The sequence below is a fragment of the Gigantopelta aegis genome, chromosome 3, assembly GCF_016097555.1.
Source record: "Gigantopelta aegis isolate Gae_Host chromosome 3, Gae_host_genome, whole genome shotgun sequence".
Taxonomy (NCBI): domain Eukaryota; kingdom Metazoa; phylum Mollusca; class Gastropoda; order Neomphalida; family Peltospiridae; genus Gigantopelta; species Gigantopelta aegis.
Window position 1 is genome coordinate 54,688,450 of NC_054701.1, and position 21,323 is coordinate 54,709,772.

Genomic DNA, 21,323 nt, shown 5'->3' on the forward strand with positions numbered 1-21,323 from the left:
CCAGTTGCTTGTTTCATATATAATGCCATTAATGGTCATCCCAAATTTATTGAGAGTAACCATTCTTTGGGTACAAAATGGTGGCAAAGTAAATAAACTGTTTTATATTTACCTTTTTACTAGTTAACTTAGACTTAAATAAAACTACACATGTAGGTAAATAAATGTTAGCTATGACCACATAATTGCTGGTGGTTAAATAACTGATAGTGAAATAAATTTATAAAAGTGCCAAATTGACAGAAATTATTTTTTTCTTTCCAAAAGAATTACTTTGTGGTCCAAGTCTAAAAAACCACAATGTATTCCAGAACCCTATGTTATTTTTATTTATTTCCCTTAGTTTTGTTAGCAGTGTGAGTAGGGTGAAGGGAGTTAAGCTCTCTCTCCCAGACCCTCCTGTTTAATACTGAAAAAAAAGAGAAGAAATTGTTTTCTCCTCAGTACTTGAATACTCCTTTTTATGAAATCTTTTAGTTAATGAAGTTATAATTATGCATACTTACATTTTAAAAATGTGCAGTTATACATGTATCTCCAAATGTGATTGATGCTCATATCTTTCTAATATATTATTATTAGGGATGCGATTTTTCTGGTGGGGCAAACATTATTTTCATAATGTAAATTGAAATTGATCTAAAATGTTTTAAAATTACTAGTCATATTAATCATATGACATTGTCCTATGTGTGTTATGTACCATAACTAGGTCACTCTGACCTACTTTTCATAAAGTCTGGTCTATATCTTCCTTATCAGTTGATTGATCATCACACCTTGCATGCAAAAGCTGTTTGGGATGACAGTGTCACATACCATTACTAGGTCACTGTGACCTACTTTTCGTGGTTCTAGATAATACATCTTAAGCTATTACTAGGTCACCCATATATTTCATTGTTTTTGATAACTGACCCTTCAGTTAACATTGCATACATGTATACACCGTGTGTGCGTGTGCGTGTGCGTGTGTGTGTGTGTGTTCTTTTGATATAGCACCTTCTCATGTGGGTGTAATATCATCTGTAGTTGGTCCATTGCATTACACAAATTTTGCTATAATCCAGTCATACTTGCAACACATTAATGTGTTTGCTTTTCTTTAAAACACTTGACAGGCACACCTCACCTACACTTATTGCAAGGTTGTGCTTGTTGAGTACTTGATGAGATCTGGTGTACATCATCTAAGTATGCGTAGTATGTTTTGTAAGTAGTACTTGAACTGTGTTACCTAACACACCCACATCACTATTGCAAGAAATTGGTGCACAGTGATCTGATTATTTAAAACATAAATAGCCTGTTGTTGATCAAATTGCTTTTAATTTTGACATGAATTGTCTTATTATTGTTTGTTTTTGTCTTTTTTCAGAACAAATACAATTTGGAAATCACCATGTTATCCCAGGGAGTGTGTATGCTGTACTCATTTTTTATGCAGCCAGCCAAGCGAGAAGAGAGAATGAATTTGGTGTAAGTTTTAATTATTATATTTCTCAAAACATCTGCCTGTATCAGAATTAAGTATTCGGTAGTGTGTTTTTATGTATGATTTGTATTTGGTGCAGTTTCAGTGTTTTAGACTTCCATCTGCATATAAGTTATAAGTGCTAGAATAGATTCCATATTCAAATTAGAATATGAATTTGTCACTTTTAATTTTTATTCGTACTCTTTTACAAAAATTATTCTGTTAAACTACAATACTAAAATACTGTAGAACAATTTTGTATTGTGTCGTGAAACTATTGTGATGTTTGCTGTTAATCACAGACAATAAAAATAATTAACCTCGTTTCCACATTGAAATAAACTGTTGACTAGACAGTCTATGTAGTCTAGCTACCAGGTGTAGCCCAGTGGTAAAGGCCTTGCTTGATGCATGGCTGTTAACTGTCCGTCGTGAGACGGATTTCCGTCGTCAGAGAAATTGTGGAAATTATTTTTTCAGTCTTTTTTTTTTTTTTTTTTTTTAAATGAGAATCACTTCGGCCGTTTTCGGTTTCTGTAATGTCAACCCGATCACTTCAGCCGTTTTCTTTGCCCCACTGACCCCCCTTTAGGTACCTATCGGATTTGTATAATCTACCATACATTTTGGGGCCGTTCATCGGCCCCATTCCCCTAACGTAAATTCCAAATCCAATATCAAATCTTTTCCCAATTACAACCCAACAGTTTCCCAATAAAGATTCCCAAAGTTGCTCTGATCGCGGATACTTGAACTCATAATTTTTTTTTTTTTTTTTTTTAGCTAATTGTATATTTTTCTATTACAAACACATGACGAACAAGTCTGACCTGGATATGCAAATTAGTTTTATCCTGTTTTGATACAGTCTGTTGTGTCGTAGTTTTTAGTAATAATGCCTACATTGTCTGATATAATACAGTTTTGGTAGAAGAATACAACTTTTTGTTTTAATTTATCCATTTGCATTAACACATATTTGGGATCTATCGCAACACGTCCAATCCGCTATTTACATAGTCCGAACGGACGTAGAAAGTAAAGTATTGACTTATTGTACACCCTGCACTATCATTTGCTGTGCTATTTTAAGCAGACGATCTTATTTTGTAAAAAGGTGTGTACATATGTTTCGTACTTTTTTTTCCAAATATTTTATTATTATTATTACTATTATTATTATTATTTAAAATCATTTTTGGTATGGTTTTTGTAATTAAAAAAGAAACAAAAAACGTTACTACAGTAGTTGTAAAATAAGTGGAAAAAAACCCACCTTTAATTTAAATGTGCTACTCACTCCCTTTGAAGTAATGGCCGTACCCGATGTCACACCATGTGACGAACAGCACGTGCGAGTTTGAACACTGTTACAATGTAATAGTTCTGCTGGGAGATATTAGATTGCGTATTATAGATATTGAAACTTAATTAAAGTTGATCCGGTCAAATATAACATTTACCAACCAGCGGTATGTTACTTCTTTATTATTAATTACAATTGAATAATGGGGTCATTCGAGAACTACGCAACTGCACCAAGGAGAGTGGGAATTATGGGATGTGACAAAACATAATTGGGGGATGAGGTTGTGGTGGTGGTTATTGTGCAACGTAATGTTAATTCATAAAGTAAAATGCTACCAGTCATTACCATTTTATTTTAACATATATGTATTACTAAAGACCCCAAAGTAAAACACGGTCACAAAACGTTACAAGGGGAGAGGGGTATTGAAACTGCAAGATTTTGCGTTACGTATTGTTAAATGACACAAAGATCAACAAAGGACTATTCAACATTAGCGTAATGCAGTATCAGACATTGGCTTTTACCTCAATTTTTAACGACTCCCTCCCCCTCCCATAATGAATTTGCAATAACACAAGGGCCACCTGATGTAAATGTATTTGAATATTTGATTTGCCGTCCATCAGCTAGCGGTCAAGCCTAAATAAATAATATCAGGTAATAATGCAAACTTTAAAAAAATGCCCGTACTAGGGCCGTAGCTTATGAAAGCCCCTAGCAAATGTCAGCCTAATAGGGCTATTTCCCAGTGGTGTAGCCCGGGGTGTGTGGGGGGCAGGGGGCCATGCCCCCCCCCCCCCCCCAATCCCGGAAAATGTTTACCTTTTCGCTTATTAATAACTTTAAAAAGGTTTCTGTGTCATATCCCACTACACAAGTGCCCGCCCCGCCCCCAAATACAAAATCCTGCCTACGCCACTGCAATTTCCATTAATATAGGTTCACTGCAGGAGCCATCAAATTAATGTTTTTGTCCAATAAGAAAAATAACAGGGTGTGGAATGGGAGAAATACATGTTTAAAGTGGACTACAATTGTCATATAAAACATTACCATTTTGAATGCCCTGTACCTTGAAATTTCAGTCACAACATTTTACTTTTGTTAACAGCCATGTTGATGTGTGGTCCCTCTAGGATTGTTCCTCATCGGTGGGTCCATTGGGCTATTTCTTGTTCCAGCCAGTGCACCATGACTGGTATACCAAAGGCCGTGGTATGTGCTATCCTTTCTGTGGGATGGTGCATATAAAAGATCCCTTCTAAAGGAAAAATTTAGCAGTTTTCCTCTCTAAGATTAAAAATTACCAAATGTTTGACATCCAGTAGCCAATGATTAAGACACCAATGTGCTCTAGTGGTATAATTAAACAAAACAAACTTTTTAACTGTATTCAAACCCACAAGGTGATAACTTGAGATAAATCCAAATTGTTTTTGTGTGGGTTTCCATTTACTGAATTGACATGGAAATAATGCAGTAATGTTGTTTTGTATGTATGTTTAACAAAGTCACCATATTATTGTGTGAATAAAGGACTGCTTTCATTGTTCATTTGCAGTTTCTAAATGTTAATAAGAAATGCTAGTGTAAGATTATTATAAAACGTCATAAATATACACTGACATTTTCGCATGTTTTCTTTCAGTTATTGTAATATTGAAATGATTGTTTTATTGTTTTAGAATGTCTCAAGTAGTGATCAAAGTTTCCAAGAAGAAGCTACCTTCACATGTCCATGCCCTTGTTCTAGAGATCTGCTGCAATGATAAAAATGGTGAAGATGTTGAAGTGCCCTATGTAAAATACAGTCTACCCAAGTAGTGCACGTGCAAGTGAATTCACGTGTAGAACATTGATTTTTGCAAAGCAGGATATCCTTGCATTGAATGTTTACTGAGAACATGTGTAGTGTTTATTTATAGGGAAAAAGCTATTTGCCTTTAGCCACAAACCTGAAACCTGCAACAGCTTTTGCATTTACATTACTATTAAAATAAACATGCTCCATCAGTGATGCTTCTTTTTATGCTGATTAATATCTGTAATTAACTAAAAAGTATTTATTAAATTGCCTGCATGTTTGATAGGGTTACAATGGGTTTGGGTGGCTTCCCCCATGGCAAATGCACTAATTTGTAGTGAAACATTTTTTACTTTCAGTTTTTTTTCGCTGTTAGTAAATTATTATTACTGTGTGCATAGTACTTGTAATTTAGTATATTTTTCTCCCTATCACTGTTAATTTTTTTGTTCTTTTTTTTTGTTTTGGTGGGGGAGGAGGGTGAAAGTAAAAATCTAAATATTATTTAATTAAACAAGATATTGTTAATTACATCTCTCCTTATTTTTGCCATATATTTTGTGGCTGATTGCAGGTTTGAAGAATAACTATTGAGCAATTGCTGAGATTAACTGTCCAGAGTAAATTAATGTTGTAAATGTTGGCAAGGGTTTTATGCTAATTTATGAGGGACAAATAATTTTTAATGCTTAAATTGGTTATTTTCTTTATTACTCATTGTCATTTAAAACTGTTAAAATTCCCTCTGCTGTCTAAAGGATTTCCAATAGCCATATCCCTAAGCATGTAGTTGCCACTTAAATTATGTAATGTGTATTTTGTTGAGAACTTGTGATGCAATGGCCTAACAGGGTTCTTTTTTCACCATAGTTTTTCAATACAAAGTAATCATACTGTGCATTAGAAAGTAATTATTCTTATATTGTAACCCACCTACCCCGAAAAAACAACAACATTGTTTTTGAAAATATACCATGTTTATGGGGAGGGGGGAAATGGTAAAATGTTTTACTTATGTAAATCGTATAACATACTGTATGTTTACTCATGAATGGGAATATATAATGAATAAAAGTAAAGTTCTGGCTGTAATGACCAATAAAAGGTTGTCATTTTTAAGCCAGCCAATCAGTAGCTGTGATAGCAATCTGCAAACTACAGTTATAAAACAATCTGACATGAGATATATTAGCCCATATGGGTAATACTATAATTTCATTCCTACTTCCCACCTCCTCCCTCAGTCTTATTTTGAAACTGTATGTACAGATTAACATATCCATAATGCTAAAACCTGTTCAGCCTATGCAGACAAACTGTTAACATTACACCACTAGTATGTAGTAGTCCTTATAAAGCTTACACGGTTTCTTGGCATTGATAATTAGACAAGTGGATGCAGTGTGATGAGTGAAACTTATCTTCATCATGGAGGTGAACATTTAATTTGGACAGTATGCTAGAATGGTCAATAGATTTTGACAATATTGTATAGCATCCAAACTTGGTGGTGTTTATCGGGATTAAAAATCCAAGAAGACTGCTATAACCTTAGACTGAAGCATGTTTAATTTTCTAATAATATGTGAAACCAATGTTATTAATAATTAGTTGGTCCATTCTAATGATGAAAAATATGAATTAATGTACCAATCAGTCACTTTATTGTTCATCATATAATTATTTGTATTTCAGGATTTGTTTTATTAATTACCATGTAGTATGTACATGAAAGTTATTTCCTGCATATACATTTCTACCACTATGATAGCAGCACTTGATGGTCAACTTACTGTTAGATGTAAAGGAGCTTTCTAAGTGGTCTGTGATTACTAGTGAAGTCTTCAGATGGCTGTTGTTCAAGAACTAATTGTTGTACACTTGCTTGACTTCTGACCTGCACTTATTCGCTTTAATAAAGATAACATTTCTTTATCTTTTATACCTTCTTTGTCCACTTTGTGTGTCAATATTAAATCTTTTGCAAGATGTTTTTGTCATAACTTATTGTAAAGTTTGGACCTCCAGTGTGACTTTGTGTGACTTCATTGATATTACAACCTAGTCAACTCTAGAATCTGTCAAAATACAGATGATGTCATTACTACTCGTTTACTATTGCTTTGCGAGATAACCTCGTAATGAAGGCTTACAAAATATAATGCCACATATGAGACACTTCATTCTGTCACATATTAATGTCATAGTTTTGAATATTTCCCCAAGATTCTGTTTAATGGTTTAAACTAAAAACTATTGTTCATATTGGGTATTTTTCACAGTATAATGCTCATCATTTACAAAAACCCACTCTAAAACATGTTTAAATAAAAATAAATGATTTTGCTTTTTAGTTTCTTCTCTCTTTTTTTTATGGGGCTACCAATTTTTACTGAGGGCTACTAGATTTTATAACCTGGTAGCCTGGTGGGCTACCACTAAAAAAAACTTGAGGTCAAGGCCTGGTATCTACAAGTCGGTTCTTTCGATTTCCTTTCACATGCAACAGATCACTAATATATAAGGTCCCCAGTAATATATGCCTCATCCCATAAAAAATATACTTACTGATGTAATTTTATTCAAGTCCAAGTTATATAAAATACTGAACAAAATAAGAAACTTCGCTAACTTTGCTTGAACATAACTTGATGAAAACAAACCGGGGGAATAATTGTTATATATGCGTTTAAAGAGTGTTCCATGATGCATCGTTTGGTGCAAAAATCATGGTCTAAGGTTAACAGAAACTGGGAGAAATTTTGGTAGGGGTTAAAAAAAAAAAAAACTTAAAGCCGCACACCCTAGTTCTATCCAGCGAAAATAAATTATAATTTGGTTAATCTACAAACCTGTAACACATTTAGATCACGTTTTTATCAAATAGAGTGAAAAAACAGGTTTTATATCGATAAATACCATGGGAATCCCCATGCCCCAATTGCTTAATAATTTTGAAAGTTAGTATTCTGATGTCACCGGTAGATGTCGCTCGAAGCACAACAATGCCTACGTCACGACAAATTTCACAGACTTGAGGTGCGTTCGTTTCACCTCTCCTGGACATGTTCCAACTGTTCTGTCCTGGTTGTATCCCCTCTTCAGATATCGTAAGACTTGGCAAAATTATTGGTTTTAAGGGTTTGTAACGTTTTGTATTAAGACACTTACTTGTCTGAACTTTATTGTTACTGAAAATGTTCACGAACTGTGAAGAAAAATCTCACAAATGAACAACAACAAATCGGATGTTGATTGCGCGAACCGTGCACGAGAAAACAAACCGAACCAAAATGATAACGGTTACGTGATATACCAACGTCTGTGACATTGAAATGGAAATATCCCCTCTAAAAATAGATTGGACCTCGCTTGCTTAACGGTTTTTTCTCGACAGAACGTCTTGTGAAAAAATCCATTTCGTGGTTTTACAAACATCAGGATTACCAAAAAGCACTTAAGGTGAATGGAAATGTGTATTCTAAATAATAAAATGTAAGTAAAGTGCAATTTTATTTGTGAAAAATGGGGTTTAATAGCGAAAAACAACGCCGTAATGGTTAACAAATAGCCGTAACTAGGGTGTGTTCCTTTAATAACGGGTATGACCACCTCTTGAATTGACCACTGCAGTGCATCGCAGGCGCATAGAATTGACTAAAGTGTTGATTTCTGTCTGGAATATTGTTCGATTCCTGAATGAGCGCTTGACGAAGTTCGTTGACGTTAGCGGGTGTGTTGGGACGACGCCTCAATCGTCTGTCCAGACTATCCCAGACATGCTCGATGGGGTTGAGATCAGGACTTTTAGTGGGCCAGTCATCAATGAAATCAATTTTATTTGTCCTAAGAAAATTTACAGTGTCTCTAGCTGTATGAGAGGTGGCATTATCATGCTGAAAAATCGAGATGTTGGCGTTGTTATGGAATAGAGGAATGACGTGATGAGCGAGAATGTCATAGCGGTAACGTTGAGCATTTAAATTGCCATCAATGACGACTAGTGGTGAACGATAACCATGGGCAATGGCTGCCCAGACCATGACAGAACCCCCACCCGCGAAACGATCTCGTTCAAGAACACAGCCGTCAGCATAGCGTTCATTTCTTCTACGGTAGACGCGCACCCTGCCATCACCACGTTATAAAAAAAAATCTGGATTCATCCGGAAAAAAAAGAACTGTATTCCAGCAAGCTGTATCCAACGAGTGTGTACACGTGCCCAATTAAGTTGATAACGTTGCGTTAAAACGCATCCGACGTAAGGACGTTGTGCATGTAAACCGTTCTCCCGCAGACGATTACGAACAGTTTGCCCACTGATTCGGTTATTATGAAGCCCAGGTGTGTTAGCAGCAGTAGCAGTGGCAGTGGCAGTTTGGAATCGATTGCGCAAATGCGTGTTCATGATATAGCGGTCTTCACCACGCGTTGTAACACGCGGACGTCCACGACGTGGCAAGTCGTTGGTGCGTCCTGTCGTTCGAAATCTTACGCGAATATTTCGTATCGTTCGACTAGAACTCTCAACATGCCTTGCAACGTCTTCTGTCGACATGCCAGCATCAAGCATGCCAATCGCCCGTTCGCGTAAATTATTGGGTATTCTTGGCATACTAAAAATGCTACAATGTAAAAAAAAAAACTATTTTTTTTACAAATTTTGAAGCGTTTTCGTTCACTTGACAACAATGTCAGTAAGACAAGTAAAACAAATTGACCGAATACTACACGGGACATGTCGAACCATGCATGCACGTGCAAATTGAATTTCACCTTGACGATTAACAGTGCAAAAATAATCGATAAAATTCATGAATCCTGATAATACAGCTCAAGGCTAATACTACCTATATAATTTCATTACACAATGAATTCTTTAACACAACTACTATATGTACAAATCGGAAGTTTCTTTTTTTGTTCAGTATGTGTGTGTGTGTATATATATATATATATATATATATATATATATATATAATGTATATTTAAACATTACAATTAAATTTGCAAGAAATTATTTTCCCAATTTTAACAATGATGCACCTACATATAAATTTTAAAAACTGATTCCAATTTGTCATTTTATTACTAATTTGTGGATGAGAGTATTATAGTATACTATGTTAGACTATATATGAAAATGATCCAATGTTTGACATCCAATAGCTGATGTCATGTTGTTTGACATCCAATAGCTGATGTTGTTAGGTGGTGTCATCAAACAACAAACAATCACTAGTTTTATTTTAAGTTCTGGGAATGGGTAACAAATTGATTAATAAAGTTGTTTTGTTTAACGACACCATTGGAGCACATTGATTTTTAATCAGATTGCACTCTTTACTTGATGTGTCTAGCTATATATACTGGGGTACCACGATATCGCGGTACTTAACTATTTGGAAGAAATAAAGAAATGCACTAACATATTTGAAGGTAAATATACTTGGGTTGCAATTTTTGCTATATCTGCATAATGTCCATGCCATTGTGTTAACAAATAAATGCAGTTCTAACATTAAAACAGTTGATTGAAGTACACAACAGCACTGGCTTCCATTCAAGGGAGGTTACCACGATATCGGGGTAAATCGCAAACGTTATAATACGGTGGACCGCACGGGTCAAAAATGGCTTTTTTGGTAAACACATTTGAAGTAATGTCTAGTAAACAAACTTCAACACAAAAACGAAGAAAAGTCGACTTAAAACGCTTCGTTTTTCAATTGTAACATATTTACATTTTCCAATGGAAAAGTCTGTAATAATAATTATTATTCTTGTGTAAGAAAGTTTGGGCATTTTTAAAAATTGTTAGTCATATTAGTAAGATTCAACAGTGTTTTGTTTAAATTGCCATTGCCAATAAATATAGGCATGGCCCTTAAATGTTTCCATACTTTTCTAGAGTCGCGCGTTCTAAATATAGTAACACTGTGATCGTGTATAACCTCGTTTTGATTGTCAACCAGAATACAGTCTGATAGCTGTTGGAGCAGAATTGTATGCGTGTATGTTAGGTACTGAGGCTATTTATAAGCATGTGGGTGTCATTCGGAACCGACTTCGAGAAGCTGGTTTTATGGGCTAGGAGACCGTATTTCGGCGACGTTTAACATCAACATTTACATATTCGCTGGTGCACGAATGTAATGGGGAGGAACTTGGGGAAACTGGCTGCGAGTATGGTTCAGGGACGAGTCTCGTTTCCTTCTACAGCGATGTGATGAACAACAACGTGTTTACAGACGCCACAATGAACGTTTTGCCAACAACTGCGTCGCCCAAGTTGACATATTCGGTGGAGGGAGTGTCATGATATGGGGAGCCACCTCATACACCGGCAGAAATGAACTTGTGTTCGTACAAGGCAACCTGACAGCTGTACGCTACCGGGATGAAATTCTTCGCCGTCACATGCTTCCCATTTTGGATCGACAGAGAGAACTCTTTCAGTAGGACAATGCCAGGCCGCATACGGCACGTGTAACAATGGATTTCCTATAGAATGAGAACATTAATGTGCTGCCATGGCCATCAAGATTGTCAGATCTCAACCCCACTAAACATCTATGGGACGAACTGGACAGACGTGTACGCCAGTGTGACACGGAGCCTCAGACGCTTCCGCAACTGTCGCATGCACTGCAGGAAGAATGGGCTAGGATTCCAGGTGCCCGGATTCAGAGACTCATTCAGTCTATGATAAGGCGATGTTGCGCAGTGATTGCTGCTGCTGGTGGCCACACAAAGTAGGCCTACTGATTTCAGCGCCGTCGTCAGTCCATAGCAAGAACATTGTCACAAACTGATGTGAAATTTGACTGTGATACGATCATAAATAACGAAATGATGCCAAATTGTATTAAAGAGATAATTCCATTAATATTTCGCCTATGCGTTTCTTTTTTAACAGTGTGTGTGTGTGTATACATCCATACACATATACATTTTATAAAATCATACAGTTGACCCACCCCATAAAATCTTGGCTATGCCAGTGAATGAGCCATTCCGTCGTCCATTAACTGTAATTGTTAACACACAATGAATGGCACAGTGAATGGGCTAACCATCTAAGACGCAATGTCCATGTGGCCCTCGTTCGCACCAAAACTAGTCGGATGCGTTCTTACAGCAATGGCACCCAATAGCCGATGTATTTTTTTGTGCTGGAGTGTCGTGTTCTTACAGCAAAAACCTAAGAAGGAAATGTTCTCAATTTTGGAGTGAAAATAAATGCTTATATAATGTATGTTGGCAATGTTTTATGTTCAGGGCTGTAGCTAGCGAAAATTCAAAATACAGAAAAAGAAAATTCTCTTCTTAACCGTTTAAGAAGTTTTAGGACTATTAACTAGTCAGTTGCCCTCAAACAAAAAATCCTAGCTACGGCCCTATGTTGTTAGTATCAACGAGAACACGTTCTATTTGCAATCTTCATTTGAAGTTAGGCAATTTGACATGGATTTCAATGGCAGACATCCGTGTAGTGAGACCTTAGGTCCGTAAGGATCCTATCGTTTTGGGTTATTAGTTTTATAAATATTCTTTGCCATTTTAAGCAATATCATTTCTTTTCTTTCTTTATTAAAAAAGATAAAAATTAATAGAAGTTAATTTAACAATGACGTAGCCTAATTTGTTTGAATGAAAAATGGATTAAGTCATGAAAATAATTAACTCGACCGTACGGGAATTTGTTTCAAGAATCTACACCCAATCGTACATTCTCCATTACTTAATTTGCTTGCAAATCATGCGCGCGCGCGCACACACATATATACCTAAAAACATATACACGTACTCAAATGTTCATACACCAGGCCGTGCCTAGCATAAATTAAATAGGGGTCAGACCCGTAGAAACGTAATTTGAGTGAGTGTACAATCTCTAGTGGAGGCACACTCCCTAACTGGTGTTGGTGAGGATGGGTACAAGCCAGATTTTATCTTTATTAATATAGAGTAGGGACACCCCCCAACAACAAACAAACCCAATACATTTCCTTTCTCAAGTGGTAGTGGCACTCCTATGGGTAGGATTTTTTAAGGGGTGGTGGTGGTGGGGGGCTGACCAACATGACCCTCCCTCCTCCCCCCGATTCTTTGCACACAGGCAACACACAAACACAGCCACACACACTTGGATAGACGAACGTGTAGTTCACCAAATATGATCACAAGGACTAGCATTGTATTGCTAATGAGAATGTTTTAGCCATCTTGGATTTTAAAACAAAATAAATCCAGGCACAACCAAACAATGTTTATTATGAGCACTGATGTACTCTACCAAGTTTATTATGTACTGGAAGGACATGTTTTTGACAAAAGAAAAGGTTTTCAGTATAAATCACAATGAAACAGGGTTTTTTCTCGTAAATTTAGCAAAAAAAGTATGCATTAATTAAACAAATGTCATTATTTTTGTCCAAATGACGTTTTTAATATATCATTGAGGATGCAATGGTACTTCCAACTACACCAAATGTAGCTTGGGTATCTAATTCACTTAAATCACTATTTCACTTAAATGACCACACTAAGAGTGAATATCTCATTACAAAAGAAATGTTCAGAAAGTCTTCAAATGAGGTTTTCCAAACATACTACATCTGTGCAACAAAAGATTCTATAGTGACAAATCCTTGGTTCTGACCACAACTGGAGAACAGTGCTTTAGACTGCCAACATTATAATAAAATGCAGTATGGTAAATGAAGGTTCATCATTATATAAAGAACAACACAAATAAATTGTACAAAAAGTTTATTATAACAATACTACAACACACTGCTTTTTTTATTTATTTAAACAGGATGGTTGCCCCACAGTATACATGGTTGAAAATATTGTGGGGCCAAAGTTGACAATTACCCTGCATCTGCAACTGCAACTTCAGCAGGTCTGTATCTTGCAAATAAAAACAAAAACCGATTTAAAAAAAAAAAAAAAATCAAAAAAAAATCTCAGTAACAGGTAAAATAATATCTACATGGTTATATATTTACAGTATGCAGCAAGACTTCGGAGCATTCATGCATATTATGTTATTTTAAAAAGGAAAGAAAATAACATTCCTTACCACTATACATTCAAATAATAAATTATAAACTATCTATACAAAGTAGCCTGGTAAGGAAGCATTAAGGCTGAAATTTAAATGCACCATATTAAAGTGTTTTTACAACAAAGTGCACAGCTTCGAATATAATAAAGTAATAAGAAACTAACACTTGCCTACACTGTAGACAAGAAAATCTCACTGTTAAATTTGCACACAACAATTCAAACATATAGTGATTGTTCACATTCAGCCATATTTATGTAATCAACAAGTGGAAGTGTTATGGTATCTCTGCACATCAGCACTGAAGTAGCTAACACTGTATTTCAAAATGCCACTTTCATGTGCCATTGGCCATGATTTGTTACCTTTAACATTTGATCATTTTCACAAGTAAAAACCGATTTTGTAATCCAAGACATTTATTAGTGCCATCTAAAAAAGGATCACCATATACCTGACTTATTCTGTGCAAATTTTAGTTTAGCAATATCATTGTAATATGGAACAGTTTATTTAGCATTTACATTTTTGTCAGTTACAAGCAACACAAAACATTTGGTTACTATTATTATAGTAATTATTGAATACAATTTTTATTCAATTACATAATTGGTTTTATTTATTGTGATGACTCCTACAGTGCAGCCATTCCAGTAATCTTGTACATCACACTGAAAATTCAACTGAGCATTTTAAGACTTGTAGTATTAGTATGTATTGCAGATCGATTATAAAAGTGAAACAAGATATGACATCCAGCCCAGAACTGTTGTTCTGGATCATCCTGTACAACCAACAAAGTTCATTCCCACTACACTTTTGTGTAATATGCTCTACCTACGTATGGTACACCAGGTCCCAGAAAACAAACCTCTTCCTTATTCAATTGACATTTGTAAGATAAACACTGCAATGAAAGAAGGCAACTAAATATTTGTTAGTATAAGCTGAAGAACAGTCCTATTAGGTAAGGAAGCTGGGCAAGAAGCTCTCATGATCTGTTAGTATAAGAAAATAAGACAGTCTAGCTAGCAACAGAGACCACAGTAAGCCACAAGCATATCATGGAATGACCTTGGAAGGAACACAAAGAAAGAGTCAGTGGTGTGCTGCACATGCATGTGATTGACAAGTTCTGCACTTGCAGATGGTGTACACAGGTAAGCAAAGGTAAACAGATGACCATCCATCCCACTACGTGAAACCAAGTCCCTGTGGTCTACCAACACTTCTCACTCACATTAACAACACTAGTGGTTCAAGAGTAATGCAAAAGCATATCTACACACTAAGCTAAGATACTATAGTTTGTACTTATCCATCAGTTAACATCTTGCCATAAATATAAACATGCACATAAACTACTTTATCTAACAGTAATACTTTGCTCAAATTCAACCCACCCATTCATCACGTCTTCATTACTTGAAACTTTCAAATCCTTCAAACCAGTAGTAATCTCAAATTTTCACTATTGTCACCAATGGATTTTAGTAATGTACGTTCAGCAAACTGGACCACAGCAATTCAAAAATTATTTTTAGTCCAGTTGATGTTCCAGTGATCAATGATAATTGGAAAGCAATTGGCTGGGTCTTCAGATGCGATGATTAAGTATAAAAACCACATAATAATCAATTGTAAGAGAAAATGTAATTGTTCCAACAGTTTAGAAGAAGGCATTGCTATAAATATGCTGGGGTTTGTGTTGGTTTTCATGGGTACATAAAGACAATTGTTTTAAGTTAAAATTTATGATTTGTAGGGTCTATCCTGGTGAACAAGATAATAGGTACATGGTATTAATCATTCAAATTCATCGTAGGTTCATCAATTTCTAATCCATTGTATAATCAGGAACTTTCAATGCCCAACACTTAATGTAACAGGCCCAACTCATTCTTCATGCCAAACATTTTAATATATTAAAATGTTTTTTATTTAATTATGATTATAAAATGTGAATCAAAGAATATAAATATGTCCTGATAAAATTCTGCAATTTATAATATATGGTTATAAAACAACGGGCCTTATGTAGATTTGTATATCATTAAACATGTAACAATCAGTAATAAACACAATGTATTTTATGTGTGAACACACAGAGGTTTTTTTTCCTTTTTAACTATAGTATACTGCTGTATGTAGATACATATACCATTTAAAAAATGTAACAAACAACAATATACCGGTATACACTGCTGGTATATATCTTTAAAAAAAAAATACTTGTGTTTGCTATCAGTATGTTTGCAACAATGGCACACTAACATTAATATTTATACACATGCATTTTCCTAGTTTCCAATAAAAAAATTAAGTGTCATACACACACACACACGCACGCACGCACACAACACACACATGTATGCATACATTCATATTAACTTACACTTTTAATATTTTATACGTTAAATTGTATTTTGTAACAAATTACACAAAATTAACAAACTAAGAGACACAATTTCAAATATAACCGCCATCAAAAGTATGATTGATCAAAGCTTATGATATTTTGTCCTTATCACCAAACTTAGTAAAGATTGACAACACAGAATTTTTTGTTATTAGCATTTATCTGTTTTATTTTTTGTGAACTGCACCACTTGAAGACTTAACTAAATGTTGGCCCTTCGATTAAAAAAGCTTTAGAGTGTACTCCTGACTATAAGAGTGTGAGAGACTTGAACGTCATGACAACACCATGCATGCCTGTGATGTCATTACACCAGTGTGAGAGACAACATCATGACAACACTGTGCATGTCTGTGATGTCATTACACCAGTGTGAGAGACTTGAACGTCATGACAACACCCTGCATGCCTGTGATGTCATTACACATTTCAGTCTACTCTCTACAAGTCTTATAAACATTGGCCCTGGTTGTATTACTGTTAGACACTGATCTATTATGGCTGGTTTTGTACTACATGTATCTGTTGGATAGATGAGGATAAGGCCATGACAAGTTTTCACTATCTGTTCAACTGGTAAGGACAAATTTCTGAGCTGTATCTAAAATCTATTTTAAATTTTTTTTATATATAATTATGTATATAATCATGTAACTGTATAGTCTTGTATTCGGTTCAAGCAATGAAAAATATGAATGTAATTAATGTGTACGACGCTGTCGAGTGCCCTCAAATAATGAATGAATAAATAAATAATAATTTATTATTAAATAAATAAATAAATACCAATCTAGTAAAATGCATGTGCAACATTATACATCTGGAGTGCCACCATCACAAACATACCAACACCACAAGTGTATAAGCTGTAACTATTTAGGTCAACTAAAATTACTGTCATTATGCATTATTAGTGCAAATACTACCTGTACTTAATGGTCATAAAGAAAATTATATCAATTAATATACTTTTTAACAGAAATAAAAACATGAAATGGGGAGTGAACCGTGGCAACCTCATATATTCCAATGTCAAAACATTGTTGAGTTATTAAAAAGATGCAAAAAATGTATTAAGAATTCATAATCTAAGACTAAACATCCTAAAAAATACTGTATTCTAGCAGTCACTATGTATTCACTACGGCAACAGTAACTTATTCTAGAGAAAAATGACAGAATCATTCAGCAGTTTAATTTTCAATTCTAAGATCTGATAGAAAGCCAACATACAAAGTGAGCTGTGTTGTTCAACAACAATAACATGAGGGAAACTAAATATGACCAAAAAAATTTAAGTTAGGTCAATTTAAGAATGCATGCCATAGCAGGGTGTTAAAACTAGAAAGGTTAAATCACAAAATGGAAAGTTGAGTTCATTCATCAGCATAGGGTATACTTTCACTTCGTCCAAACCACGGTGAGGACGCAGACTGCTCGTCCGCCTCTGGGGAGCTCGCAAGAGTTGGTTTCTTGGAGACCCCACACCTTTGTGCTTGCTGAAGAGACTGAAGGCTAATAACCGACGGTCTGCTACGTTTGTCATAACTGTCCATGTGCGAATCTAAGTCCATTTGGAAAGCATTTACAACACGTATCTGAAAACAGAAAAAAAGCAATAAAATTAAGGCCATTCACACACACACACACAAGTAACAACATAAAAGTTGGCCAATATTGTGCAAACCTAATATGCCGTGATCATGCAAACACTATGACCACATATAAATAAGCAAGCATGCAACTACAACATGCAGACTTTAAAACATGCAACAGAGCGCTGTACTGTAGGCACTAACAATAATGAGAGATTGTTAGCCACAGCATTATTGTAAGTTTATATATCACCAAGTCACAACTGGTTTACTCAAAGTTAAAGAATTATTATTGTAACATATAATTATACCAAACACAAAATGCAGGTTAGTATACCGCAAGGGAATAATTATCACAACTACAACTAAGTGTTAAATGGCCTAAAAGTTGTTTTTATCTCTACGATTTTACAGTAAAATGTTTTAATAATAAAATATTAGACATAATATAGAATTGGCTGTAAATATACTTTTTGTGTTTGTTTGCAATAGAAGCTGAAAACAGCTGTGAATAACATGAAAGTTCTTCCCAGCTTGATAAAGCAGTACTGAAAGGGTGATATGCTGCAAATGCTCATCTGTGATCAAATGCTAAACAGTTGAGTTCTTCAACAAAAGATATACTGACGATGTTCTATCTTGAGGGTTAAGCTTCCTCTTCATACCAGTAGTGGGCTCCATAATTCATCATGGAAGATCTTGCTTGTGTAAACATCCTAAAATTATTCACTTTCCAAAACCAAATATAATACATTTTAGAGCTTGCATACCAAATCACTGGCTTCATTTAGGTAGAATATCACACACTGAAATTAAAAATCTAACAATTGTACATTTATCCAAACAGCCATGACTCAATTTCTTGATGTTGCTCTGTTGGGTGGCAAATGGTTTACTTGTTCATACGTGGTGTATGCATGTATGGTGCGAGACAGTAAAGCAAGTGTATGTGTGTATTGTACATGTCTGTCCATCTGTCTGTGTGTGTTGTGTGTGTCTATCCATGTGTGTGTATTCCTTTTAAAATTGTTAACAAAGTAAAGTGCCACGCTCACCATGTCATTCTGTTGCTTTCTATCAGTGTTTATTTTCTGTTAACACATACCATACAAAAAAACACATACAACAAAAGAAAATAGCAGGTTAAAATTTGTTTATTCATAAAAATCATAAATAATAATGCATGATCAATTACAGTTAAAAAGAAAGCAAGTACAAAATGTTTTTTCTTTTTTTTTGTATTTTGGTCATGATTGCTATTAACTAATGAAACAGAATGGAGTGGGAAATTCAAATAAAACGTTTTCATACAATTATGAAATGGAACAAAAAGTCATTTGTTTTAAAACTACTGTAGTATAGTGCAGTTACTACATATTTTGTGAGGGAGCAGGGCAGCAAAGCAGAGAGAGAGAGAGAGAGAGAGAGAGAGAGAGAGAGAGAGAGAGAGAGAGAGAGAGAGAGAGAGAGAGAGAGAGAGAGAGAGAGAGATGATCTGACATATAAAATGATTTCTGAAAGAATTAAGATACATTCTTAATGTCAATAGACAATAACAAGCATCTATTCAAAAACTTTTGTTGTTATTCTATTAAAATACTATCACTACCTGAAGAAAAAAAGAATGATGAAAACTATGCTAATATATATTGGGTACGATAATGAATGGATACGGATACCTTTAATAATATATTCATAATCTTTTCAAAGTTTTGAAAGATGAGCACTCCAGACAACACAACCTCTATAAACATCAACTGCCCAGAACACAGTATGAAGCAGATTGGTGTCAAGCCCCACAGACTATAAATGTCTGCAGTGAATATGTAATACCGACACTCAAATGTGCAAATCATTCTCCTCAAGGATTTATTCAATTATTTTGCCTTGATCCTTCTCAACAGATTATATACCATCTAGTTTAATATCATTACTGAAAAGTGACATATGTAACATGTGTCTGTTATTTAACTTTTACATCATCCAAGAACATAATCTCAGATAATTTGTTTGGTTTTGAATCTGGAAGGGTGAGGTGAAGGGATTTGGATTAACATAATGAAAATAATATACAATGCAGAACAATCAATAGACCAAAAACAAAATAGTGATTCTGTACAATATAATACAACTTGCAATAATTAAAAAAGAGAAAAAAAGAAGAGGAGAAAATTATAATAATAATAATAATAATAATAATAATAATAAATTTAAAAAACGCAAAAAACACAAATGTTTAAATACATATCATGATAGCATTCTCATAGAGGTGCTTCTGTTACGAAAGCAAGAAATAAGAACATTGATTGAAGAATGTTCTTATTAACATTTTGTTCAAACATAGTCAGTTAGAAATACAAAGAAAACTTTACAGTAGTTTTCATTAATATCATTATTGAAGCAAATACATTTACCATAAGGTTATCTCACAAAAAGGACAAATTTCAACATACATTCTTAATTACCAAATTTTATACTAGTAAAAATTGGTATTTGGTGTTAATCAACATTTACAGACCAAAATGTATTCAAATGTGTAACAAGGAACCATCCAGTTTTTAAAAATCCTTTTCATGTGTACATGAACTGTGAAACATGGGCCAGCATATGATCACACATCACAAATAAAATATATACCTAATATACAAGACTAGTACATTATGACATGTTAGTACATCACTTGTGAAGTTTGATATGTCTAATTACAAGTAAGTTGATACATTTGTTTCATTATTATTTATTGACAAATAAAAATAAATCATTCTTACATCATTACTGAACAGTTCCATATTACTGCTGACCAGATATATGAACTCAATTAATAAATTTAATCAGACAATAGTGCACAGACAATAGTTATTAACAATCTTAACTCTTCAAAAATAATGTGAAATACAAATGCACAAGATAAATGCTATGCGCGACATGTTATTTAAGGGGAACTGAAGACAAGGCTTTGTGTAAAATGAAGAAATAAAAATAAAACGTACCCAGAAATTATTTTTTATCCTTTCAATCAAATTATATTTTACATTCAAATAATGTTAGTCTTTTTTACAAGATAAGGAACCAAATATGTAGTATGTGGTAAAGCATTCACCAGTGCACCACGACTGGTATATCAAAGGCATGGTATGTGCTATCCTGTCTGTGGGATGGTACATATAAAAGACCCCTTTCTACTAATGGAAAAATTACCAAATGTTTGACATCTAATAGCCGATGATAAATAAATTAATGTGCTCTGATGTCGTTAAACAAAACAAATGAAAAAAGTAGAGTTTAGCTATATTTCTTGTTGAATTATCAGTCATTTTATCTGGGTTAGTCTTTGTTATGTTCAAATTGCATTTATACTGAATAAAGAAAAAGAAAAACAGAAAAAAGGTGCTTTTTGTGTTAGTTGTGAAAACCAGCTGGAATCAAAGTACCTACCAGTCTACCTACCAAATGTTCAACAGACCTGCTACTATATTGTTTATTGCCTTTCCCTTCAACTTTCACACTGCTACAGTGCTAGAGGATTTTGATAAATGCCAGTCTGAACAGATACAAGTGTATCACCTTCACTCAGCTATTTTAACTTATAACTGTCTAAATATGTGGTATTTTTATACAACAAATAATTATTTTAAAGGG

General features: G+C 34.5%; 2 protein-coding genes across 5 annotated transcripts in view; one reads left to right on the forward strand and one right to left on the reverse strand.

Moving 5' to 3' along the window:
- Positions 1-6,533, forward strand: part of LOC121368250 (ubiquitin-like modifier-activating enzyme 1) — a 75,645-nt gene extending 69,112 nt beyond the window's left edge. For all 4 annotated transcript variants that reach the window (XM_041492901.1, XM_041492902.1, XM_041492900.1 and 1 more), the window contains 2 exons: positions 1,379-1,479; positions 4,475-6,533. In XM_041492901.1, coding sequence (XP_041348835.1) covers positions 1,379-1,479; positions 4,475-4,613 — 240 coding nt within the window. In that variant the 3' untranslated portion in view covers positions 4,614-6,533. The remainder of the gene's footprint in view (positions 1-1,378; positions 1,480-4,474) is intronic.
- A 6,821-nt stretch (positions 6,534-13,354) lies between these two features.
- The window catches only part of LOC121368252 (plasma membrane calcium-transporting ATPase 2-like), a 126,518-nt gene continuing 118,549 nt past the window's right edge, over positions 13,355-21,323 (reverse strand). The window contains exon 24 of the mRNA XM_041492904.1: positions 13,355-17,687. Coding sequence (XP_041348838.1) covers positions 17,466-17,687 — 222 coding nt within the window. The 3' untranslated portion in view covers positions 13,355-17,465. The remainder of the gene's footprint in view (positions 17,688-21,323) is intronic.